This window comes from Nannospalax galili, unplaced genomic scaffold (genome assembly GCF_000622305.1).
Source record: "Nannospalax galili isolate Female #2095 unplaced genomic scaffold, S.galili_v1.0 scaffold3285, whole genome shotgun sequence".
NCBI lineage: Eukaryota > Metazoa > Chordata > Mammalia > Rodentia > Spalacidae > Nannospalax > Nannospalax galili.
The window spans coordinates 48858-75767 of NW_008353059.1; the positions used below are offsets into that span (position 1 = coordinate 48858).

General features: G+C 40.3%; 2 protein-coding genes across 2 annotated transcripts; both read left to right on the plus strand.

Annotated features, from left to right (window-relative positions):
• The first annotated feature begins 16990 nt into the window (after positions 1-16990).
• On the plus strand, positions 16991-18007 carry LOC103747796 (olfactory receptor 2T3-like). Its single transcript, XM_008850334.2, has one exon. The coding sequence runs from the start codon at positions 16991-16993 to the stop codon at positions 18005-18007; it is 1017 nt and encodes a 338-aa protein (XP_008848556.2).
• A 7537-nt stretch (positions 18008-25544) lies between these two features.
• Positions 25545-26566, plus strand: LOC103747794 (olfactory receptor 2T29-like). The gene has a single exon (XM_008850332.2). The coding sequence runs from the start codon at positions 25569-25571 to the stop codon at positions 26529-26531; it is 963 nt and encodes a 320-aa protein (XP_008848554.1). The 5' UTR covers positions 25545-25568; the 3' UTR covers positions 26532-26566.
• The last annotated feature ends 344 nt before the right edge of the window (positions 26567-26910 follow it).

The following is a 26910-nucleotide window of genomic DNA, read 5'->3' on the forward strand; positions in this document are numbered from 1 at the left end:
GTCCAGCCTACAAAGAAGAGGGTCAATACAGAGGAAACATTTCCTCCATGCTTCCAAGTGAAGCCAGCCATGGTCAAGTAGGACCTTTGACTTATCTTCACATGGGCAGAACTGGTAAAAGAAAGGAGCCAGGGGCTCCTCCTAAGCCCATGTGACCCTTGAGGAACAGATCCTCAAATGACCTTAAGAGTGAAAATTAATTGGCTTATCTGGGCCAACTGCTTGGTCTTAAACACCCAAAAGGAAAGTATAACCAAATATTATAGGGTTCAATATAATTGTTTAAGAGTCCATGTGTACAGCTAAAGGCTGCATAACAAGAAACAATGCCAGACAGGAGATACCTTCCTTTAAATTGTTGGCCAGGGTGGCCCAAGAGACTCTCAGACAGTAACCTGGCATAGAACTGGGAAAATGAACAGAATATCCCAATCTTACCTAAAGGAATATTGGAACAGCTTGCTGATAGACAAGGAAGAGCTGATCTTCCTAAAACAAGCAACTATAGATAGGCTGACTAGACTCAGTGGATGGACAAGCACTGGGGAATGACTAGGGGCACTGACAATGCAGTGGACAGTAACAGGGATGACAGAGTATATGGGCTCCAGAAAGAGGGGGGCTATGGGAGAGTGTCACTTGGGATGTGGGTATATAGATGAATAAGATTGTTTGGGATGTTCTGTATGAAATACACACACACACACAAATCAATAAATAAAAAAATAAGTTATATTTGAGGAAGAAGCATAAAAATTTGTTTCATGTTAATTAGTAGATGTGAAAAATATTACCATTGGAATCTACCTAATGACTCTATATCCGTTCTCAGGTGCCAAAGATTCCAGAAAGTAACTGACTGTGACTAGTAATAATCAGATACATAGAGATTAGAGACACATGTACAAACATCTGTTAGTCGCATTAAAAATGAATTTTTCTGTATGAAACAGTATATTTTAATAATGAAATGCAGATCTTTTTAAAAGTTTAAAACCTCATTCAATTTTACATCATATAGGGTTTATACTGAGTACAATATTTTATAACTGTATTAATTCAACTGTAAACCTAAAAATTTACAGCCAATTTTGAAAGAGATGCATTTTAGCTCTGGAAATTGTTATTGAATATGTCAATGCTGTTGTAATGAAATGCTTCTTCTAAGTATGTTGTTATTAAATAAATTTACTGGTTATGTTAATATTATGAGGCATTAATTAACAAATAAATTTTCCATTTATTTTAAAATTTTTATTAATGGGGGTATTAGGCAATGTCTACCCATTTCTTATAATTTTGTAATGACAACCAATATTTGATTCCATCAAAGTGATTTATTAATCAATCATGTCAATTAAATTAAAGTTGGAATTTCTTGGAGTCACTAAGGATAAACCATAATAAGCATTTGCCATGTATAACCTGAATCAGAAACATCTGAGTAAACAAAGTATTTTTATAGTCCAGTTTGAATTACCTAAGATTAAGCTAATGTATAAGAGGAATTTCCACAAATTTGTGAGGATCATTTCTAATCTTTTTATTACATTTACTTTTGTAGATTTAATTGATTTTGTATTAAGTAGTGATAAACAAATTCTCTATTATCCTAGGGATAAGGAGAGAGTGTGTCTGTGTCCTACCATCTTAGGGCATGGTAAACTCATGGGTGAGTCCATTTCTCCTGTTGTCTGAGGGCTGAAACTTTAGTGAGAAGATCCCACCAAAGTCCATTGTTAGTGGTAAAATAGAGCTTCTTATAAACTGCTCTTACTATAAACATCTTTATATAGTGAAATAAGTAATTATAACTTCCATTAGCAGCATTTTGTCCCTCACTGCTTTCAAGGGCATAATGCTTTATTATAGAGGTGTTTTATTTTCTTCCCCTTTGTCTCTAAGTCAGGGCGCCAGTACAACTCAGGAGTTTTCAGGGGACATTTTGAGATGAACTTGCTTGGTTAGGAACTGAGAGGACCAAATCCTATCTCCAGAGTCAGTTTCTCAGTGAGCTCAAATAGCATGTAACAAGTTACCAATACACAGCAAGGACATTTGTTTCTTTGCAAAATTAAACTTAGTAGTTTGTATACTGGTTCTTGTCTTCCTTATAACCTGTATAGGTATTTTTAGATGAGTCTTAAAATTTCTTGGATTTTGTTTGGGGATTAGTACGTGACAAAAAAATCAGAACATAGAAGTCAGAATATTCAATGTTGAATGTTCACTCTCTGAGAGCTTTAAATTTTATGAGATCAAGAGTATGTAGCTGTTCGTGTTCATAATCCAGGAGACTCAAACCAATGAACGTATTTGCCTAACTTAAGTTTCCTCCAGGCAATACTTGGGGTGATCAGATTCTTGAAAGCTTATATATACAATTAGTTAGCTTGTTTTTGTAAATGGAGTCAGAAAATCTGAAAAACTTAAGTATCATCTCTCCTATATTGATATTTTCCAGTAGAGGCCATTTTTTATTTTTCAGTTTAATTCGAGGCCAGTTTTGAATAGAGAAAACCATTAGACTCTGTTTTTTCTTATTTATGTGGTGCTTGTTCTTGACAAAAATTTGATAAATTAGACTTCCAAATTAGCTAATGCCCTCTATCAACATTAGTTTTAGCTGTGATGGCCCATCCCCAGGAGGAAGCTCATGGTTTGTCATTCCTTCTACTATAACAGATTATTATGGAGAGCATGAAGGGCCTCAATGTTGTCTCTGCAAAGCTTTCCTAATTAGGCAGAGTGGTCTTGATTATTACTAATGGCAGTTCATTTGAGGCGGGGTCATAGGCTTAAGTTTTTCCTTACATTCCCACAAGGGATCCGAAACACATTCAGCTAATCTCCACATAAGAAAAACAGTTACTTAAAGAGAAGCTCCAGACTGATGCACCTATTTCATATTTTTCCTACTAGGTCTCAGCATTTGGGGCCTACTTGACCTTCACCTGGAAGCCACAGGTTATGTTGACTTATACCTTCTAATAATTCCTCTCTTTTAGATTCTGGCACCCAAGTTCCTGACTGTTCTAATGTGAATTTAAGCAGTTGATTATAGTGTTTAGTTTCCTGAGACCGACTCTTCCCCATTGTTATCATAGTCTTTATTACTTCACTTAGTATAATAGTTTCTAGTTCCATCCATTTACCTGAAAATTTCATTATTTCATGTTTTTTTTACACAACCAAGTAGAAGTTCATTGCATAGATGTACTACATTTCCACTATCCATTTATGAGTCAAGGGGCATTTAGGTTGCTTCTTTCTTAGCTATTATGAAAAGAGCAGCAGCAAACATAGCTGTGTAAATATCTCTACAGTAGGATGAATCCTTTGGGTACATGCCAAAGAGTTATATAACTAGGTCATTTGGCGGATTTAGTTTTAGTTTTTTTAGGAATTCTGCACACTGATTTCCACAGTGGCTGCACCAGTTTGCAAACCCCCAGCAGTGAGTGAGCTTCCCCTTTATTCTCATCCTTGCCAACATTTTGTCTCATTTGTTCTCTTGATCTTAGCCATTCTGGAGTAAGATGAAATCTTAAAGTGGTTTTGATTTGCATTTCCCCAATTACTGAGAGTGTTAAATACCTTTTAAGGTGTTTCCTACCCATTTTTATTTCTTCTTTTGAGAGCTCTCTGCTCAAATCCATAGTCCTTTTTTTTTTTAAGTTGGGTTACTTGTTTTCTTGATTCTTTGGGGTTTTTTGAGCTCTTTTTGTATTCTGGATAGTAATCCTCTAGCAGATGTAGCAGATGTATAGCTGGTGAAGATTTTCTCCCACTCTGTGGGATTCCTGTGCAGTTGATATTTTTTCTGTACAGAAGCTTTTGATTTAGTGAGCTTCCACTTGCTAATTATTGGCTTACTTCCTGAGTAACTGATGCCCACTTTAGAATGTGCTTTTCTTCACCTGTATCTTACACTTTCAGTGTTTCAGGTTTCACATCGAGGCCTTTGATCCGTTTGGCATTAGCTTCTGTGCAGGGTGGTAGATAAGAGTCTAATTTCATTCTTCTATATCTGGTGATCTAGTTCCCCAAGCATCATTTGTTGAAAATACTGTCTTTTCTCTAATATGTGTTCTTTTCACCTTTTTAAAATATCAGGTGGCTGAAATTGTGTGCACTCAGGTTTGGGTCATCTATTTGGTTCCACTGATCTACGTATCTGCTTTTGTGTCAATGCCATGATGTCTTTATGACTATAGCCGTGTAATGTAGTTTGAGATCTGGTATGGTAATTGCCCCTGTGTTCACTTGTGCTCAGGATTGTTTGTGCATACAGGGTCTTTTGTGAGTCCACATGAATTTTAGGATTTTTTCCCTATTTCTGTGAAGAATGTCATGGGGATTTTGTTTGGGATTGCACTGAATCTATACATTGTTTTTGGCAAGATGTTCATGTTCACAATATTAATTGTATCAATCCATGAGCACAGGAGGTCTCCCCATGTTTTTGTGTCTTCCTCAATCTTTTTATTTAAATATTTTAAAATTTCATTGAAGAGGTCTTTAATGTCTTAGGTTAGGTTTATTTCTAGATAGTTTTGATGGTAATGTGAATGTGAGTGTTTCAATGAACTCTTTCTCTGATTGCTTGCTATTGGTATACAAAAAGTCTGCTGGTTTTTGTAGATTGGTTTTCTAACCTGCCACTTTGCTGAAAGTATGGATCATCTCTATAAGTTTTCTGGTGGAAATTTTGCAATCTCATGTATAATATCATATCATCTACAAATAGGGATAATTTGACCTCTTCTTTAATTTCCTTCTCTTGTCTTATTGCTCTAGCAAGAGTTTTTAGTACTATATTAAAAAGGAGTGTGGATAGTGGACAGGCTTGTGTGGTTCCATATTTTAATGGAAATCCTTCTAGTTTTCTCCATTAAGAATGATATTGGCCATAGGTTTGTTGTATATAACTTTAATTATGTTGAGGTATGTTCCCTCCAGTCCAATTGCCTGTAGGCCCACACATGCATGTCAGATTTTGTCAAGGGCCTGTTCCACATCTATTGAGATGATCATGTGATTTTTGTCCTTAAATTCATTTATATGATTTATTGCATACACTGACTTATGTCTATTGAACCATCCTTGAATTTCTGGAATAAAGCTGACTTTCTCATCATGGATGATCTTATTGATGCTGTATGCAGCTTGTGAGTATCTTGCTGAGACTTTTTGTATCTATGTTCATTAAGGATATGGACCTATAGTTTTCTAATTTGTTGTGTCTTTATCTGGTTTTCAAGTACTAAGGGCTTCATAGAAGGAGTTTGGGAGTTCTCCTTCTGTTTCTATCCCTTTGAATAATTTAAGTAGTATTGATTGCAGACCTTCTCTGAATGTCTGATAAAATTCTGCTTTGAATCCATCTGGCTCTAGGCTTTTTTAGTTGGCATGCTTTATATTACTGTTTAGATTTCCTTATTTATCATGGGTCTGTTTAAATTATTGATTTCTTATTGGTTTAAATTTGGTCAATCCATTGAATTAAAAATTCATCAATTTCTTTTAGATTTTCTACTTTTATAGAGCATGGGTTTTTTATGTATTCTCTTATAATATTCTGGATCTTTTTGCTGTCTTTCATGATGTTTCCCCTTTTGCTTCTGATTTTGCTAACTTGAATTTACTGTTTCTTAAGTTTAGCAGGGCTAAAGTTCTATCTACCATGTTTTTCTTTCAAAGAACTAAACCTTATATTCATTGATTATTTGTATTGTTTTCATTGTTTCTATTTCATGGACTTATGCTCTGATTTTTCTTATTTCCCCTCTTTGTCGGGTTTAGGTTTCTTTTTTAATTACTATTCCAAATTCTTGAGTTGTACCATTAAGTCTCTGATTGGTACTCTTTCTGATTTTTTTAAAATGTAGGTTCTTAAAGCCATAAACTTTCCTCTTAGAACTGCTTTTAATGTGTTCTAGAGATTTTGTTGCTTTGTGTTATTATTCTCATTTAGTTCCAATAAAACATTTATTTCTTTCTTGATTTCTTCTTTGATCCATTCATCATTCAGGAGTGTTTAATCTCCATGAGTTTACGTAGTTACTACAGCTTCTTTGAAATTTATTTTATTTATTATTTTCATTTTATGTGTATGAGTGTATTACCTGTATGTATGTAAGTGCACCCATGTCATGCAATGCCCGTGGATATCAGAAGATGGCATTGGATACCTTGGAACTGAAATTACGGGCAGTTGTTAGCCACAATGTGATTCACAGCCACCCTTCCAGCTCCTACTACAGCTTCTTCTGCTGGTTGATTTTATTTCATTGTGGTACAATAGAAAACATGAAATTACCTCAATGTTTCTATTTATTGAGGTTTGTTTTATGCCCTAGTATGTGATCTATTTTAGAGAAACTTCCATGGGTTGCTGAGTACAATGTATATTCTTTGGTGTGTGGATGGAATATTCTTAGATGTCTATTGGGTACATTTGATGTATAACATCACTTAATTCACATGTTTCTCTGTTTATTCTTTTTCTGGGTGGTTTGTCTATTGGAGAAAGCTGGATATTGAAGTCACCTACTATTATTGAGTTGGGTTTAGTCTGTGTGTTGAAGTTCAGTAGTTCTGTTTTTATGAAATTGGGTGCATCAGAGTTTGGTGCACATATGTTCATGATTGTTATGTCTTCTTGGTCGATTGTTCCCTTGATCAGAATGTGGTGATTGTCTTTATCTCTTCTGATTAATTTTAACATGAAGTTTATTTTCTCAGTTTTAAAATTTGCAATGCCTCCTTGCTTCTTGGTACTATTTGCTTGGAATGTTTTTTCCATTCTTTGATCCTAAGGTTGTGCCTATCTTTGGAGGTAAGGTGAGTTTCTTATAGACAACTAATAGATGGATTTTTTTTCTTAATCCATTCAACTAGCCTGTGTCCTTTTACTGGGGAGTTGAGTCCATTGGTATTTAGAGTAGTTATTGATAGGTGTATATGGTTATTGTCATTTTTCTCTGTGCTGAATCTTATTTTGTGTTTCTGTACTTCATTTATTTTTTTGTTTTCTTTCTGTAGCCTCTTGAGTATAGTTATTGCTGTCTTTCCTTTTTTTCTATTGTTTCTAGTATTCTCTGTATTGTTGGTTTTGTGGACATGAATTCTTTCAGCCTATTTGTATCATGAAAGATTTTTCTTTCTCCTTTGACTATGATAGACAGTTTTGCAGGGAAAGTCTTCTGGGTTGGCATCTATGATAATTTAGAACTTGGAATACTTTGCTCCAGGCTCTTTTGGCTTTTATGGTTTTCATCGAAAAGTCAGATGTAATTCTGGGTTTTCCTTTACATGTAACTTGTTGTTTTTCTCTTGCAGATTTCAGTATCCATATTTGTTCTCCACGTTTCATGTTTTTACTATGATGTGCCATGGGAGTTTCTTTTCTAGTCCTCTATAATTGGTGTTCTAATTGATTCTTAATTTAGGGGAGTTTTCTTCTATAATCCTGTCGAAAATCTGGTCAAAATCATTGACCTGAGATTCTTCTCCTTCCTCTATGTCTATGATGCATATATTTGGTCCTTTCAACATGTCCCACATTTCCTGCATATTCCATTCCCATTTTTTTATTTTTAATGTTTTATATTCTTTGCTTGAGCACTCCAATCCTCCAACTTTATCAACTGTTCTTGATACTCTGTTTCTGCTTCATTCATTCTTTTTGTGAGGCTTTCTCCTATTGTTTTAAACCTGGCTTATTGAATTTTCCAATTCTGTCTTCATTTTGGCTTGAGTTTTCTTCAATCTTTCTATTTCTTTCATTAATTCACTTTTCAAGTCCTGAATTGTCTTTATCATTTCATTCTGTCATGTATCTGTGCGTTTTAGATCTTCATCTGTTTATTCCTATGCTCTTCGAATTCTCCGAGTTTTTTGTGTGTTCTTTAAAGTCATTGAATTCTTTGATGTTTATGATTGTTCTTTTAAATTCTGCATTCTGATGTCCCTCTGGGTATTTCTCATTGTAGTACATTTCTGTGGGACTGGTGGGTTTTGGCGGGGACATATCTAAGTTTTTATGTTTGTGTTTTTGCAATGTGACCTGGTCATATAAATTTTTTGTTGTTGCTTCTTGTGTGTTTGCAATGGAATTCTAGCCTGCCTTTGTTTAGCTGAAGTTTTGCTCTTTTTATATTGCTGATGTAGTTTGGCTGCTTTCTGATTGGGTATGAATAGTTGGTCTGTGCTTCAGGTTTTCACTTTTGAATTTTTATTGGTGGGACTGTATGGTTCCAACTGGGATAGTCACGAATTCTCCAGCAGAACGACAGGGTCTAAGCCCAGTTCCAGACTACAGGGCTCTGGTGACCAGGTTCTTGCATGCTAGTCCATGGTTAGGTAGAAGGAGCAGGAGAGGACCTATTCCCAAGGCAGGGATGGGACAGTGTGGGGAGGGTCTAACTAGCTAAGCAGAGTCTCACTTTGGTCATTTTAAAAAATATTTTATTTATTATTTTTATTTTATGTGCATGAGTGTATTGCTTGCATGTGTGTAAGTGCACCCATGTCATGCAACACCCATGGAGGTCTGAAGAAGGTGTCAGATCCCCTGGAACTGGAGCTGCAGAATGTTGTTAATCACCATGTGGGTGCTGGGAATTGAATCTGGGTCCTCCGTAAGAACAGTCAGTGCTCTTAACTGCTGAGCCATCTCTCCAGCCCCTTGCTCTGGTTTCTTGATGTGAGCACTTTAGATACACACTTCCTTCTGAACATTGCTTTCTTCGTGTCCCATTGATGTAGGTATGTTTTCATTTCATTTCATATCTGTTTTCATTTTCATTTGATTCTAGAAATTTTTAGTGTTTTCAATGATGCATTAATTATTTAATAATGTGTTGTTTAATCCATAGAAAGTATTATATATTCTATAATTTCTCTTGTTATTTCATACTTTTATTCCATTGTGGTTGGGTTGACTAGAAGATGTTATGTCAATTTTCCTATATTTGTGATTATTTTCTTTGTGTTCTACTATGCGGATTTAGAGAAAGTTTCATGGGCTGCTGAGAAAACTGATACATTCTGCAGTATTTGGATGGAATATTCTATAGATTTCTTTTAAGTTCATTTGACCTTTGATGTTACTTAACTCAGATTTTGCTTATTTTTGTTGGGATGATTTGTCTATTGGTTGATAATAGGGTAAAAGTCACCTATTATCATTGTGCCATGGTTAATCTGTGATATGACATCTAGCAGTATTTGCTTTATGAACTTGGGAACACCCACATTCTGTGAGTTTATGGATAGAATTAGTGTCCTCTTGTTGGGCTATTTTCTTAATCAGTATGAAATACCCTTCTTTTACTCTTTTTTCTGGTTTTGATTTGAAGCATTTTGTCAGATATTGGAACAGTGACCTCTTCTTGCTTCCTGGCTCCATTTGTTTCAAATAATTTTCCATCCTTTTACTTAAAGGTAGCATCTGTCATTGATGATCAGGTTCATCTCTTAGAGGCATAAAACAGAGGGATCCCATTTAAAAAACTTTTTTTGAGACAGGGTCTCCTTGTAGCCTCAGCTGGCATCAGTCTCACAGAGATTTGCCTGCCTCTGCCTCTCAAGTGCTGGGATTAAAGGTATGTACCCCCCAGCACAAGGATCCTGCTTTTAGTCAAATTTGACAGGCTAGGTCTGTCTTTTGATTAGGACATTCAGAATGCCATTAATCAGAGTTATCATAGGAGGATGTGTATTGATTCCTGTCGTCGGTTGGTTTTGTACTGTCCAGTATCTCACAGTTTCTCATTTCTGTAGCTACTATTCCAATGTGCTGAATTCTTCCTGCAGCCTCATGAATGTGCTTGCCTTTCTCTTCGGTCTGCAGAACCCTGTCAAGTATCTTCTGTGGTTCTGGCTTAGTGGTCATGCATTCCTTTTGGCTCCTTTTACTATAGGAAATTTTATTTTTCAAGTATGATAGATGGTTTAGTTGGTATAGTGTTCTGAGCTGGCAGTTGTCTTTCAGAACTCAAAATGCCTAGCCATCTTGGCATTTATCATTTCTGTTGCAAAATATGCAGAAATTTTTGAAAATTTCCGCTACGATGTTATGGAAATTTTCCCCTTCTACGCCAATGGTTCTGTCTTTTCAGTGTCCCATATATCTTTTTAAAACCACCATATGTGTAAATGCACCATGTTATGAAATACCTGCTGAGGTCAGAAGAGGGCATCGAATCTCTTGGAACTGGAGTCACAGACTTCCATTAGCCACTATGTGGGTGCTGGAACCAGCCAGTGCTTTTAACTGCTGAAACGTCTCTCCAGCCCCCTGTACATCTTTAATTTGGTTTTTGGTTCTTTAGCGCACGTGCACAATGTGCAGTGACCATACTCACCTCCATTGTCCTTCTTTAGCCACCTCCCCTCCTACAATCCACTTCTTCCAAACAAGTCCCCCTCCTAATTTCATGACTTTTATGTGCAGATAGTCACAGCATGTTCATGGGTGCATGGACCACGTCAGAGCATCTCAAGGCACTCCTCCCCATCCTCTGGCTTCTGCAAATCTTTCTGGGCCTTCTTCTGTGATGTTCCCTAGGTCCTGCAGGAGGTGATATAGATGTTCCATTTGGGGCCGAGTGCTTTACCGTTACTCTCAGTCTTTTGGTGAGTTAGGTGTTTCCATATGAGCCATTGCCAATACAAAAAGAGCATCTCTAAGCAGAGTTAAAGCATCACTGTGCTGAGGGCACACACGTAAGCATTTAGAAGGCAGTTTGACCACATGCTATTTTGGCAACATCAGTAAGACTCACCCATAGGGCCTGTGACCTCTCTACCTGTAAACTTTTGACAAGCTTTTCAGTACTAGGCAAGTAATTCCTCTCACAGAGCAGTTGTGAATCCAATCAGAAAGTGATTGATTTCCCCCCAAACAGCCATCCCAGTATGACAACCAGTGCTCATTTTTGGCTTTTAGAGACAGGGTTTAACTCTGTAGACCAGGCTGGCCTATAACTCCCTGTGTTGTCCAACCATGACTTGAACTCATGACAATTCTCCTGCCTTAGCCTCCTAAGTGCTGGATTACAAATATGAGCCATCAAGCAGTTTTTTTTTTTTTTTGAGACAGTCTTTTGTAGCTCAGACTGGCATCAAACTATCTATGTGGCTGAGAATGACCTTGAATTCCTAATCCTGTTGTCTTGACCTCTAGAGTCCTGGGATTACAAATATGTACCACCATGACCATTTTATGTATGCTGGGGGTTGAACTCAAGGCTTTATGCATGTTAAGCAAGCACTTTACCAATTCAGCTACATTCTGGCCTTTTCTTGTGTATCTTGGAAGAACCACTCATACTTTCTCATTAATTTCTCTTTGTCCCTGTTTAAATGTTCCAGTTCCCTGCCTCGTCATCAAGCTCCTATGTTCTGTTTTCCTCGCTCTGTTGCATTTGTAGGCTTTCTATGGCACGTTTCATTTAACTAATTGTATTTTTCATTTCTATTATTTAGGTTTGCCTTTTCTTTATGATTTCTACTTTTCTATTGACTTTCTTTTCCTATCCTGTACTAATTTTCTTATTTCGTTACCCTGCTTTCCCTCCTGAAATTCATTTGGGAGCTTATTTGTGACTTCTTTAATGTCTCTGAACATATTTATCATCATTTTTGAGATCTTTTCCTGGAATTTTACTTACTTTATTCTCACTGAAGGGCATTGCTATGGGATTAGTAATTTTTGAAGGAGTTATATCACCTTGGTTTGTTATGTTACATGTGTTTTTGCATTGGGCTTTTGCATCTGGGGTTGGTTAAATGTCTTTATTCTTATTTTAAATCACCCTTATTATTTCAGAGGGAGTGTTTACAGTGCTCATGTGGGGCTAGGTTGTTGTAGGGTTGAGGTGTTCTTTTCCTCTTCTTAAAATGTTTTTATTTTGAGAATTTCATACATAAATACTGTGTTTCCATCCCTTTCTCCCTCTCCAACTCTTCCTATTTTCCCTCCTCTACTCCCTCCCAATTTCATGATCTCTTTTTAAATTATCAATGGTTACATATATACATATGAGTGTCATCTATCCATCTATCTATCTATCATCTATCTATCATCTATCATATACCTATCATCTATCATCTATCACTCTATCATCTAATCTATCATCTATCTATATCTAATCTATCTATCTATGTATCTTTCAATCATCTATCTATCATCTATCTATATCTATCATCTTATCATCTCACATTATGGTCACACTATGCCCTCCACCCTCTCTTCCCCTTCTCCCACCAAGTCCCCATCCCACTTTCAATTCTTTTTGTATTGATTGGGTTTTTCTTGGTGACACACTGAATCTAACCAGGGCTACCTGTGTGAGCATATCTATCTATCTATCTATCTATCATCATCATCTATCATCTATATACATACAGAAAACCTGCTGAGTCCATTTGGTGCTGCTTGTATTTAGGGCTGAGCACTTGAGATTGGATAACTTATCAGGGACCTTATCCCTTATTTTAGTTAGTTTTCTATTGTTGTGATAAAAAGACTGACCAAAACCAACTCAGAGAAGGAGTTTATTTTGCTTAATGTCCCAATCACAGTTCATCATTGGGGGAAGTCAGGGGACTCAGCGCAGCGACCCGGAAGCAGGAGCCGAAGCAGACCACGGAGGAGTGCTGCTTACTGGCTTGCTCCTCTGGTCTGTGCTCTGCACACTTTCTTATACAACCTAGAACCACCTGCCCAAGGATGGCACTGCCCACAATAGGCTGGGCCCTCCCACATCAATGAGCAATTAAAATGTCTCACAGACATGGTCAGAGCCAATCCAATGTTGGAAACGCCTCAGTTGAGGCTTCCTCTTCCTAGGTGTGTCAAGTTAACAACAGAAGCTATCCAGCACACCCCTGGAGAACAATGATTCTCTCTCTCTCAACAGACATTGATTGCTTGTAGCTCTTCAACAAGAGGTGGGGCCTTGTGAAATTTCCTCCATCCATGTTGGCATGTCAACTGGAATTGTCATTATGTAGGTCTTGTTTAGGCGACCACATTGCTGAGATTTCATGGGCACAGTTCTGTCACATCTGGAAGACACGATCTAGCAGCAGATATTCTAGGCCTCTGGTTCTTGCAATATTTCTGTCCCTTATTCCATGATGTTCTCTGAGCCATGAGTGTCTTTTTCCTCTTTTAGAATGGCAATCAGGGCACCAGCCTTGATCACCAATAATCTTCTGAAATTAGAAGTGTCCGCAAAAGCAACCGCTATCAAAGGATAGGCCCATTATGAAATTACAGCAATAGTCAAATTAAGAAATAATGACCTCTTCTGTAGCACTCATTTTAGGAAATAAAGGGGCACTGACAGTGCTCCGTGCACTAACAAGCAAGTTTCTGTGGGCATGAGTGGGAATGGAAAACAAAGCAAATGAACAAACAGAAGACAAAACTCAAGGCAATATTGTGATTAGTCTCAGGTCGATAAAGAAAAAAAATAAATAAAAGAAGGAAACTGCGCAAGCAGAGGAGCTCGAGGCCAGGCCACTGTGGCTGCCTGTGGACTGAGAAGCAAAAGATACAATCAGACAATGCAGCACATTCCCAGCTCACAGGATACTGACACAGAGATCCCCAAACCTGGCCGCCTTGGAAAGGGGAGTTGAAGAGGGGAGCGTAGTCAGTCCTGTTCTTCAGCTCTGATCAGTTCTGTATATTTTTCTTTTGGTTTCCATTTCATGAACCTCTGCCATGATCTTTATTATTTATTACCATCTACTGCTAGTTGCTTGGATGGCTCTTGATTTTCTAGGATCCTGAAGTACGTTGTTAGGTCACGGATTTGAGATATTTCTGAGTTCTTAGTCTTAATGCAAGCACATGCAGCTATACATGTTCTTCTTACAGCTGCCTTCACAGCATCCCAAGGATTCTGCAGAGCTAAGCTTTCATCTTAATCAGTTTCAGGGAATGCCAAGTCCTCCTTTATTCCCTCAGCGAGTCACTGGTCACTCAAGAGTGTCTTGTTCAGTCTCTGCATATTTACATAGCTTCTGTAGTTTTTCTTGATATTTATTTCTGGTTTTGTTGCACCATGATATGATAAGATAGAAGAGATGATTTCAATTGTATTTGTTAAGACTTGGTTTGTGGCCCAGAATATGATCTATTGTAGAGAAGGTTCCATGGGCTCCTGAGAAGTGTGTATATATTCGCTTTCTGTTGAGTGGAATGTACTGAAGATATCTGCTCAAAACTTCAGTCTTTTTAAATTTTGTAGTTAAAAAATTATTGATTTTTTGTGCATTTCATACACAACATCTTAATCATCTTTATACCCCTTTCCCCGTTGCTGTACTTTTTAATTAAAACTTTTTTCTTTCTTTTTTATTTTGTGTTTGAGTGTTTTGCCTGCATGCATGGACGTGAACCCACGTGGTGAAATGCCTACAGAGGCTAGAAGACGGCACTGGATCCTGTAGAAGTGGAGTTACCAATGACTGTCAGCTGCCATGTGGGTGCTCGGAACAGAACCCAAGCCCTCTGCAACAGCAGCCAGTGCGCTTAACTGCAAAGTCCCTTCTACGGTCCCTAAAAATTAATATTTCTAAGTCTGACATATTTCACTTAACATAATGATCTCCAGAGCAAAGTCCCTTCTACAGTCCCTAAAAATTAGTATTTCTAAGCTGGCATATTTCACTTAGCATAATGATCTCCAGAGCAATCCATTTTCTTACAAATAACTTAATTTCACTCTTTTTCACTGTGTGTGTGTGCGTGTGTGTGTGTGTGTGTGTGTGTGTGTGTGTGTTTTCCTTATCTAGATATCAGCTTCTGAACACTAAGGTCAATTCCATTGCTTGGCTATTGTGAATAGTGCCACAATTAACATGGGTATGCAGGAATCTCTTTTTAAAAATATTTTATTTACTATTTTTTTCATTTTACTATGTGTGTAAGTGTCTTGCCTGCATGTATGTAAGTGAACCCATGTTATGCAATGCCTGTGGCAGTCAGAAGAGGGCATCGGATCTCTTGGAACTGGGGTTATGGATGGTTTTTGGCCACCATGAGGGTACTGAGAACCAAACCTGGGTCCTCTGCAAGAACAGCTAGTGCAGTTAACTGCTGAGCCATCTCTGCAGCCCCAGAGATCTCTTTTGTAATCTTTGACTCCTTCAGATATACATCCAGGACCAAAATGGCAATAAACACTGTGGTTTTTATTGAAAGTGGAAAGTTACAGTATAATTAGCAAACATAAGTGGAAAATAGCCAAAACAGGGGAACAAAACCAAAGTGCGGCTTCCAAGAGACTCTTTAAATGGAACCTCTGGGCAAGAGCCAGTGCCAAGTTTGTGGAGTGAATAAAGAGACTGAAATCCCTCCTGGCACCAGCAGGCTACATAGCTTTACTCTGAGTGAACAGGTAGAAGGGTTAAATAACAGAACTGTTCTCAATTCCCTTGGGTACAGAAACAGATGCTATAACTCACTACACTGCATCCTAAATTTAAACCCACTCTCCCGACCTTAGGAAGGGAAACGTGGTCTTCCTGGCTGCTGAGACACAGGTGGACTCAGTGGGGAGGAGCAAAGTCAGTTCTCAGTCTGCACTCATGATCCATCATCTCTTGGGTGGAATGTGGCAAGGTGTTTCGGTGACTTGGGAAGGTGGGAAGGAAGGAATGAAGACATGAGATTCTTTTTGGTCTCTGATGAAATTCTGGCTGTGGATCTGGATTCCCGAGTCTCTCATCCCTACACAGGCACAGTACTGTGTATTTCACTTTTCATTTCAGTGTGAGCCAGGTACTATCTGACTTTTCTGTGCACATTTCTGTAACCCAGAGGACAATGACCCTGGGGCTGATGCATCTTTACTAAGTCAGTGTTGCTCCAGACCTTTCCATACAGTAGAATTATCCCCTTAGCTTAAAGGATTGTGGGACAGTTGTTTCAAGTGTGACTCAGGTCATTCAACTGAAAAATTAAAAATTGCTGCATTCAGACAAAGAAGTTGTTAAGAAAAGCTATTGATTTGAAGGGGGAAATAGTTTTCTGAGTAAACATACGTTGGTTCAGGTCAAGAGGTTATAGTGTACGGCCATAGCTTTGAGAGACCATAATCAAACTGCCCCACCTGGTCCATCAGATACCATTTAGTCAATCACTGTGCATGGAAGGTTGGACATCTCAGCAACTGTTTGGGGAGATAACATTGCATTAGCAAAAGGAGACAATATTTAACTATCAACAAAACAATTGATTTTTAGGAGTGTGCATTTCTACTTTTGGAGTTTCTAGTAAAACCCATTTCTCTGCAGGATGATTTATAATTAAATGCCCACGTCTGTATTCCCACAGCAGGAAGCCCACTCCTGCTGTCCAGCCCTGCTGCAGGTCCACACCCAGCTCTGCCATCTGAGTACAGGCTGCACTCTCCCTCTGCTACTAAGCCCCTGACTGCAGGATTGTGGAGCTCCACTGGATGTGCTGAACACAGTGTTAATGCAGGATGGGAGGGGAATGGAGGCTATGACGTTACAAGATATCTAAAGAGAACTCATGTTATCAGGGAATTTGATTATGATTTCAGTGCTGTTACGTTACATACTGATAATGCCTCAGGTAAGATTCCTGTCTTGTATGAGCTGCTGTATCCAGAGTTTCCTGACTGGGTTAATTCCACATATGTCACAGACTTGGCTCTAAGTGATCCAGAGGCCACTCCTTCCACATTCTCTAGTTCGGGGAAAATAAATAACCTTAAAGGACTATAAGTGCTCTCTTTGATGCAGCTCTTAAGTGGTCCCCTCCCATGGTCTGCTTCTTTAGATTTTTACTGTCAAATCAGCTTGACTTCTCTGAGATTTGAACTTACCATTGGCTCCATCTCAGTTTATGGCAATGGTTGGAAAGGCCACTCCAAGCTCACATCCTACAAGAAACCTCGGAGTCCTGTGTGTGTCGCATATATGAAATCCCCACTCAATGTCCTTCTCAGGTGACAGCTTCATGTTAGACATGGACTCAGAGAATCAAACTTCAAGCACCAGCTTCATCCTGGTGGGGCTCTTTGGTGACACGAAGCATGCGGCTCTCCTGTACCTGGTCACCTTCATCTTCTTTCTGATGGCCCTCACTGGGAATGGGCTCCTCATTCTCCTGATCCACGTGGAGCCGCGCCTGGGCTCCCCCATGTACTTCTTCATCAGCCAGCTGTCCCTCATGGACCTCATGTACGTGTCTGTGACAGGGCCCAAGATGCTTGTGGGCCAGGTCACTGGAGACCACACCATTTCTCCCTCAGGCTGTGGGGTCCAGATGTTCTTCTACCTGACTCTGGCTGGAGCAGAATTTTTTCTCCTGTCTTCCATGGCTTATGACCGATATGCTGCCATTTGCAGACCTCTCCATTACCCACTGCTGATGAACCAGAGGGTCTGCCAGATCCTGGTGTCCGGATGCTGGCTCCTGGGATCGGTTGATGGTCTGCTGATAACTCCCATCACCATGAGCTTCCCCTACTGTAGATCCAGGAGAGTCCCAAGCTTCTTCTGTGAGGCCCCCGCCCTGCTGAAGCTCTCCTGCACTGACATCTCCCTGTACCAGCTGCTCATGTACCTGTGCTGTGCCCTCATGATCCTCATCCCCATCTTGGTCATTTCTGGCTCCTACATCCTCATCCTGCGCCTCATCCTCAGGATGAACTCAGCTGAGGGGCGCAAGAAGGCGTTTGCCACCTGCTTCTCCCACATGACAATAGTGATGCTGTTCTTTGGTGTGGCCCTCTATACCTACACGCTCCCCAGTCCCTACCACACAGCCCAGCATGACACTTTGGTGTCTGCCTTTTACACCATCATCACACCTGTGCTGAACCCCCTCATTTACAGCCTCCGAAACAAAGATGTCACAGGGGCTCTGAGGAACATCTTCCAATCAAGGCTGAGCCTGAGAAAAGCTATGTCTATTTCCTCAGAGTCTTTTGAACACCCCAGTAGCTGACTACACTAAGTCCCTCTGTCTTCCTCCATCCTGGGCTCACTTAACCATTCTTTATGAGAAAAAGTTTTTTTACCCTAACCCTGTGTAAGACTGTGTGGATTTCAGATCTCACAGAAACCAGCTTAATTTCCCTCACTTTGAAACCCTGCAAGCTGTAGTTCATATGGGGCAGCGAGTGGGTCTTATGTCTGAGTAAGTACATGCTGTTAAAAAATGGAGCGTGTTTGCAGTGTAAATAGCACTGGTTTATGTCCTATTTGGACAGCACTTCTACCTGAAAAGATTATCAATTAATATTGAAGTCCAGGAAATGATGGGTTCTTCTGACATAGCAGGATATAAATTAAAGTCATGCTGTGTTTATTTATTTTAGTGTTAGTCTATTCCAGATAATGATATAGTATATTTAGACTAAATATAATAAATGTTTTGAAGAAGGAAGTAAATTTAATAAATCTTACTCTTGTCTCCTTCGCATTTTTATTCTGAAATAGGGGAAAACACTAAATTAATTTACCCTGCCACTAGGTTCTACTTCAGGTTGTGTGTGATGTGATCTGAAGAGACTTCCTGGAGATCTCCCAGCACTGGCCGCTGTTATTTTCATGACTGAAATGACCCGTGTGTTCAGTGTTTGAATGGGAGAGAGTGCAATTGCCCTGACTAACATGTAGGAGGACCTGTGAGTCTCAGAGCTGTCCATCACTGCCAGGAAGAGTGCTGGCCTTGTCTCATGCATGGTCCATGGATGGAACCAGGTGTTCCCACGCCTGCTGCCCTTCCCGTGGGTCTGAGGATACATTCTTACACAGCATGTCAAGCTAATAATCTTTTCTTCCTTCTGATAAGTGTTTTGCAGAGAGTGATGGAAATTTCTCTGAATTTGGAAACAGATCCCACCAACTAGAGCAAAAGTGCTTCCCTTGCAAATGAAGAGCATCTCACCCCAAGGCGATAGAAGAGCCTGCCATCTCGACTTCTTAGTAATTATTGATAAGATTCTGTATACACTGGAGCTATTATCAAGGCCTCCTGATTTCCTTTGATTTTATCCAATTTGTTCGTTTTGTTTGTTTGTTTAATGAGCGTTTCCTTCATCTTTCTCTTTTGCAGAGAACAACATGCAAAGAAAAGCTAAAATCTTGTTTGGAGGAAGCAGATGATTGGGGCCTGTTGTGATTAGATGGACTATTTGAAGGGGATTTGGCTTAAAGCCAACCAGTCTTGAGTCCCAGGAACCACCCCTAAAGCTATAGTGACTGTGTGGTATGTGAAGCTGTGGAGGCCTTGAAGATTCCTTACAGCACTTTGAACAGTAGGGAATCTCTTTCACTGGTTCTTATTATTAAACTTCTATAACTAACCAGTGTTGTATATTACTCATTTTTGTTTTATAGAGTTGATTGGGTGATGACATCATTATTTTTATTTCCCTTTATTTTTCATTCCTATATATGTTTTCTTCTGTTTGTAGGAATGATAATCGTTCTCTGTATGCTCTTTTGCTTCTTAATGCATTTATTAAAATAAAACTGGAAATGGATGGCTTAAATGGTCCCAGAATTAATTATAAATTTTAATTATTGATAGCCACAAAAGTATGGGGCATCGGGGCAGGTCTGTTCAACTTCTCTAAGCTATTCTTTTATTTCATCACAAACAGAAGCATGAGGGCTGTTTTTGAGTGAGTGGATTTCAGCCCTCACAGGTAGCTAGGAAACCATGAAGCTGCGGGGGGATTGGGGGCTGGGGAAAAGGGTTAGTGTGCAGAAGCTTTGGTATACCTCTTCTGAACGCTGACCCTGCTCTGGTTTGTGTGTGGCTTTCTCTCCCCTCCCCACTCTACCTGGTGCCCATTGATTACGTTGGGCAGACAGAACCAGCAATTTCTGGTTGGACAGACAGAACCAGCAATTTCCGGTTCCTGTTTGGCATCTGTGAGCTGTTTGAATGCACCCAAGAAATGGACCTCCCACCACCTTTACGTGATTCCCCTGACGTCTTTCTGGGCTATGACCCTAACAGCCTGCTCAGCTGTATGTAATTGAGCATGTGCAGGAATGTGCCTGCCCGAAGGGGCCTCTCGGACATGCGTGTGCATAGACCACCTTCCTAAATTCCTCGGCTCTCTGTCAGAGAACTGCCATCTTTGCAAGTTGTGCTCTCCCGCCTGTAGGTAATAAAAACCCTTCTTCACGCCTTTGTCACTGGGTGTGATTTTGAGCTTTGTGCTCGGTGGGATGGTGGGACACAACCCACTGTGTTCAGTTATGTAATCACAAAAGCACTGAAGGAAATCCTTAAAGTTAATATGCCAAAAATAAAACATTCAAAAGACTGTAACAGAAAAATTATCAAAATAAAAACTGAAATAAAATGCTGTACCTCATACCACTCACACTGAATATTTGTTAGAGGTGGACATTTGTATATCTATGAAGATAACTTTTTAAACGTTAGTGTGTTATGAGTGTTTTTGCCTACAGATATGTAAGCCACACCCATATTGTGCAATGCCTGCGGAGGTCAGAAGAGAGCATCAGATCCCCTGGAAATTGAGTTTTGGATGGATGTTAAACACCATTATGGGTGCTGGGAACCAAACTCAAGTCCTCTGCAAGAGCAGCCAGTGCTCTTAACTACCAAGCCATCTCTCCCAATCCCCCTTTTTTATATTTATAGAGATAACTTTTCAATAAAAAAGTGTGTAAAGGATACCAATACCTCAGGGAAGCAGTACTTACATGAATAACATGAAAAGTCCTGTAAACATACTAGCAACAGAGAACTCTAAGCCAAATATGATGCAGCTGTCCAGAAATCGAGATGGAAAAGTTCACTGGGTGAGGCTCCAGCCCAGGTGCAGTTCAGTGCCGCACCACAGGGTGAGCAGCTGCAGCAAGCAGCCCATGGGTGCCAGGGAGCAGTCTGGAGCCCTGTGTACCCTGTGGTGACTCACTGCAGAGGGAAACCCACCCCCCCGCATTCACAGGGTGATCTCTACAGTTAGTTCTTCCCCATTTGTTATTAGGAAATCTGAGCAGAGGCTAGCTCCCCATAGTAGGGAAAGAGTAGGAATAGGAACACCTCCATGTCTTGGGAAAGAGATCAGAAACATCTAGAATGTGCATACAGAGAAGTAGAGAATAATGTGGCTCAAGGTGAAGAGTTGGAGCTGGGTCTGCCTTCTGGTTCTAATCCTGCCTCTGTCTGTATAGGAGAGTCCGTTATTCACATAAGAGCTGCTTCCCTGAGGTATCGGTATCCTTCACACACTTCACAAATGTCTGCAGTTTGAGCAACGTATGACTTTTTAAGGTGTGAGTTTTGTCGAAGTAACTATAGTATAAACTTTATCTACATTTTCATTGATGTACTTTGTATATTAAGATTTTTCTGTAATTAGCACCAGGGCTGGAGAGATGGTTCAGTGGTCAAGAGCACTGGCTGCTCCTGAATAGGACCTGGGTTCTACTCCCAGCACCCACATAGCAGCTAACAACCTTCTGTAATTCCAGTTCCGGGGAATCTGACGCCCTCTTCTGACCTTCACAGGCACTGCATGACACGGGCACACTTACATACATGCAGGCAATACACTCATACACATAAAATAAAAACAATAAAATAAAATCAAAATCATAATTTAAATTAAATGCGACAGCAAACAACATGGATTGTGACTGACAGTGGAGAGTCAGGGTGACGGTGTGATGGAGGGCGGGAGCGGGTGAAAGTCGGTCAGTCTGCACACACTGGAGAAGGTGCAGATTACACCCCTGTGAAAGACAGCATGTCACAAAAGGTACAGAAAGTTTATATGATCACAGGGGGAGAGAGAGGGGAGAGAGAGAGGAAGAGAGAGACAGAGAGAGGAGAGAGAAAGGGAGAGAGGGAGAGAGAGGAGAGATGAGAGAGAGAGAGAGAAGAGAGAGAGAGAGAGAGAGAGAGATTGATCAACTTTGATAAGTGACCAAGAGTGTTATCATATATTTATTGATGCCTGATTTCATGAATGAGATTTTATTGGCAGAGGTGAGGGTTTAGGTTATCGCTGACACTGGTTATGATTCTACTTTAACAAAACCTAGAGATACAAATAGACACAAGTGGAAAATCGGACTGTGTAACAGACATGCCTATTAGCTTTTTGTTTTTAATTTAAAAAAATTTTTTGGCTCTATTAACTGCTGTTCTTTAAAGTCTCTAAGGAACGTTATTCACAAACCCATCACCAGCCTTAATGAGGAGACCGGAGCCAGGAATGATGTCACTTTCCTCCTGTTCCTTGTGCACTTAACAGGCCACTTTCCCTTGGCCCACGTGGCCACGGCTGCCAGCTGCATCCGAGGTGAGTCAGACCTGACCGAGGCTCCGTGGCACAGCCCTGCTCCAGGCTTGCTGCCTTTCTGATAGTTCTCAACTATATTCTGTCCTTTACTTGTTTCTGGAGAAAAGAGGATGTGTTTTCTTCTAAAAACTTTCAAATGCTATTTAATGCAACAGATTAAGAATATTTTTATTACTGGTAATTTATGCAAAAAAGTACATGCCCAGTCTTTTCAAATGGCCACAGATGCTGCGCTCGTTTACATGGGACAGAAGCACCACAGAAAATGCTGATTTTACTTCAAAGACGGATGATTTAGGGGCCACAGTCACACTATTACATTTATTATATGATATTCTCGTGTGTTTCTTCTGATGAAAGAGGCAGGATGTGGGCTAAACCGAACTGTAGACTACACTAGGGGTGCCCAAGGGGACTGAGGCAGGGGCATAGTCTGGCCCCCATGTGGTGACAGGTCCGTAGGTCTTCTGTCCGTTTGTCATATGATGTTGGATAGAAGCTCTGAGACCTGTTTTCACTCTGGAAAGGAAGATAACGGAGAGTAACTCACAGGCTCCTGGGGAAGATGATGTGGTGAGACACGAGAAGTGAGCTCAGGGTGCTGCTGGCCGCCGATGACTTGGTATTTCTCTACCACACTGCTAATAACTCCCAGTGATAAGATGCCCCCAGCCATTCACATGGAGTTCACATTAGTAGTGGAGAATGAGGATGAACAAGCTGCTTGTCCTCTTGTGAGGTGCAGACACAGTGTCCTGGTCCTCCTGGCGTCCTGCTCCCAACTCACCTCCTACCCTTCACCAGCTCCTGACCTTCACCCACTCATCAAAGAGCATTAAGATGATCACATGTGGTGGTCTCCACCCTGTTCCATGCTCCGCTGTGTCCACAAATAAAAACTAAATCAGCTGGTGACTCTGCAGAGTCTTGGAAAGTTTAAATATTGAATGAACATCCATCAATTGGCCTCTATCTGCCAAAGGGCTTTAGGTGAAAATGAATATCTATCTATCATCTATCTATCTATCTATCTATCTATCTACCTATCATCTGTCTATCATCTACCAATCTATCATCTATCATCATCTATCATCTATCGTCTATCATCTATCTATCTATATCCATCTGTCTGTCTATAGCTTTCTATCCATTCACCCATTTTCTGCAATATGTTCCATTCTTTTCATCATTTACACTAAGGCATCAAAAACTTTGCAATGTTTTCCACACTGTGAGCATCTCCGGCAGAACATGAGACTTTTTGGAGTCGAATATCAGAATTAATTTTGGGGATTATTACAATGGTTTAAATATTTATGAAACTTGCAGTTCTTTTCTGACCATCCCTGCCTTATAACTACTGCTAAAGTCTTCCCAGGAAGAGGAGACGTTATTTCCTCTGTGTTGATGGGAGGTACCAAAGTTTAACATTTGCTATTTCAGAAATCAAAAAGTTGAGAAGAGTCAATGTGGTTAAGGAGAAAAGGTGGTAAAAGCTCTAACAGACTGTTTTCAGAAAGGCAGGATGCCTGCTGCTCTTTCTTATTTTTCAGCCATTTAAACATTTGGCTTTCTCTTATTATATGTTTCCCTGCATAGACTGACAGGACCTCTTAAAGTACAGTCAAGTTTAAAGTCTCTGATTTGTTTCTGGTGTTGTACGCAGAAGCGGCTATGAGTGTGAGGAGGAGGAGGCAGCCCTGAGCAGGGTCAGCAGCGTCTCAGTGTTGCTTAGTACTTATCTCTTCTCGGTTCCAAGAAAAGTCAATATGGCAGGCAACAGAGGATGCTGCAAACCCAAGCAAAGCCTGGCCTGTTGACAGCAGCAACCTCTAAGCCCTGTTCTTCCTCCTGAGACTTAGAGCAAATGGTGGGACCTGCAGATGAACCTGGAGCAGCAGAGACCAGAAAAAGATGTGGTTTCCCACTAACTGCCTAATCAGGGTTAAAGGAATAAATATATAATGTACTTATTTATGTTTATAAACCCATATGAATATGCAAATATAAAGTTTTTACATATTTATATGAAAGAAGTTTATACTACTTATAAATACATATAGAAAATTTCAAATCCACTTTCTTTTTAAAAAGTTGGCTGTATAGATTACTTATTTGAAGGTCTTTTCTCTATCATTTTGAAAAACACATTTTTTTTTTGGTCTTTTTGAGTCAGGGTCTCTCTGTAGCCCCAGCTGTCCTGGAACTCACTATGTAGATCAGGCTGGCCTTGACTCACAGAGATCCGCCTGCCTCTGCCTCCCAAGTGCTTGGGATTAAAGGCGTGTGCCACCATGCCTGGTGAAAAACACATTTTTAAATGTCTAAAAGATACTAAAACTGGAGTACTAAAGTAATGTGCTCAATAATACGGTAATGTGACCATCCCAAGATGACTCTCCAGGAATCTTAGCATGGTCTCTAACAGGGTAGCTGTTTATTTATTTTTATCTTGGGGTATTCTAAGGACATTCATTGTTTTGATTTATTTAACCTTGGCCAAATAAGAAGTCGAAGTTCTGTGAGGTGCAGTGGGTGGAGGGCTGGAGGGCTGGTGGACAGCTGTACCCATGGCTGGGTCTGTGCTGAGTGGACTCATAGTGCCGTGCTCTCCTTCTCTGAGGGTGTAGTGCTGTTTGTCTGAAGGTGGGAGCTCTGCAGATATTACAGAACCTCCCAGTCCTTGGGACAGAGGCTTCACATGTTGGAAACTGTTTTCCACCCCCCCCCAAAGTATGCTTCCTTTACATTCTAAGTATTTTTAATATGAACTGTACCTTGGAGTTTTTAGAATCTTATTTGGATCCTTACTCCATAGAGATCAAGACTCACTTCATACCTTAAAAGCAAATTGCTTCATATAAATCGGATTTTGCTTTTTTTTTTTTGTCAGCGATTCATGATTTGTATTAGCATGGGTCACATTTCTGAAAGTCTGTAGTCTTTGGTAGAAGATATATCTGTCATTAGGAAAGTTTGTGACCTTGAACTGTCAACACCTTGTATGAATTACCAATAAGGACTAAAGATGTAACTTCTTAGATTTAAAAATATAGGCTGAATTATATGTAATTTTTAACCCTCAGATCTAAAGGCCCAGAGAACTTCTTCTGGTAGTACAGTCAGGTTGATGCACACAGCATTAAGTAGCTATGCGGAAGCTCTCAAGACACTAACCACAAGCTATTTCGGTTGCCTAGGAGACACCTCATGGATATCACTGCCTGGATGACCAACCACACTGGACAGTCAGACTTCATCCTGGTGGGACTCTTCCGTCAATCCAAACACCCCGTGCTGCTTGGCGTCGTCATTTTTGTGGTTTTCCTGATGGCCCTGACTGGGAATGCCCTCCTGATCCTCCTGATACACTCCGACACCCACCTCCACACCCCCATGTACTTTTTCATCAGCCAGTTGTCTCTCATGGACATGATGTACATTTCTGTCACTGTGCCCAAGATGCTCATGGACCAGGTCCTGGGGAGCCATGAGATCTCAGCTGCTGGATGTGGGATGCAGATGTTCCTGTACTTGATACTAGGAGGTTCAGAATATTTTCTTCTGGCCGCCATGTCCTATGACCGCTACGTGGCCATCTGCCATCCACTCCGTTACGCCGTCCTTATGAACCGCAGGGTCTGTCTCCTCCTGGCATCTGTCTGCTGGCTCTTGGGATCAGTGGATGGCTTCATGCTCACCCCTATCACCATGACCTTCCCCTTCTGTGGATCCAGGGAGATCCACCACTTCTTCTGTGAGGTCCCTGCTGTAACGAAGCTCTCCTGCTCAGACACCTCGCTCTACGAGACCCTCATGTACCTGTGCTGTGTGCTCATGCTTGTCATCCCTGTCACAGTCATCTCAAGTTCCTATTCGTCCATCCTCCTCACTGTCCACAGGATGAACTCTGCAGAGGGCAGGAAGAAGGCCCTCGCCACCTGCTCCTCCCACATGACCGTGGTCACCCTCTTCTATGGTGCCGCTGTCTACACCTACATGCTCCCTGCCTCCTTCCACACCCCTGAGAAGGACATGGTGGTGTCTGTGTTTTACACAATACTCACTCCTCTCTTAAATCCTCTGATCTATAGTCTCAGGAATAAGAATGTCACAGGGGCTCTGAAGAGAATGTCGGGTGTGAGTCCTCTCTTTCAGGAAACAATGAAGTAGGGAATTGGGTAGGAATCTGTCCTTTTCTCTCTGCAAATATGATATTCAAGGTCTTGTACTTACACGATTCCTCAGATGGTCACACTATGGTGTCTTTTCTCATTTTCAAGAACTATTTCACTGTGCTGAAAATCCCTCATTTATATAGTCCTCATCTGTTCAATATCCTTATGTAATTGTATTCTCTTGTTATATTTCCTGAATTTAATGACTGCTACCTCTGCATTCAAACATTTACATCATATTTAGCTGGGCATGGTGGTTTGCACGCCTTTAATCCCAGCACCCAGGAGGCAGAGACACGTGGATCTCTGTGGATTTAAGATCAGCTTGGTCTAAATAGTGAGTTCCAGGTCAGCTAGGGCTACAGGGAGACCCT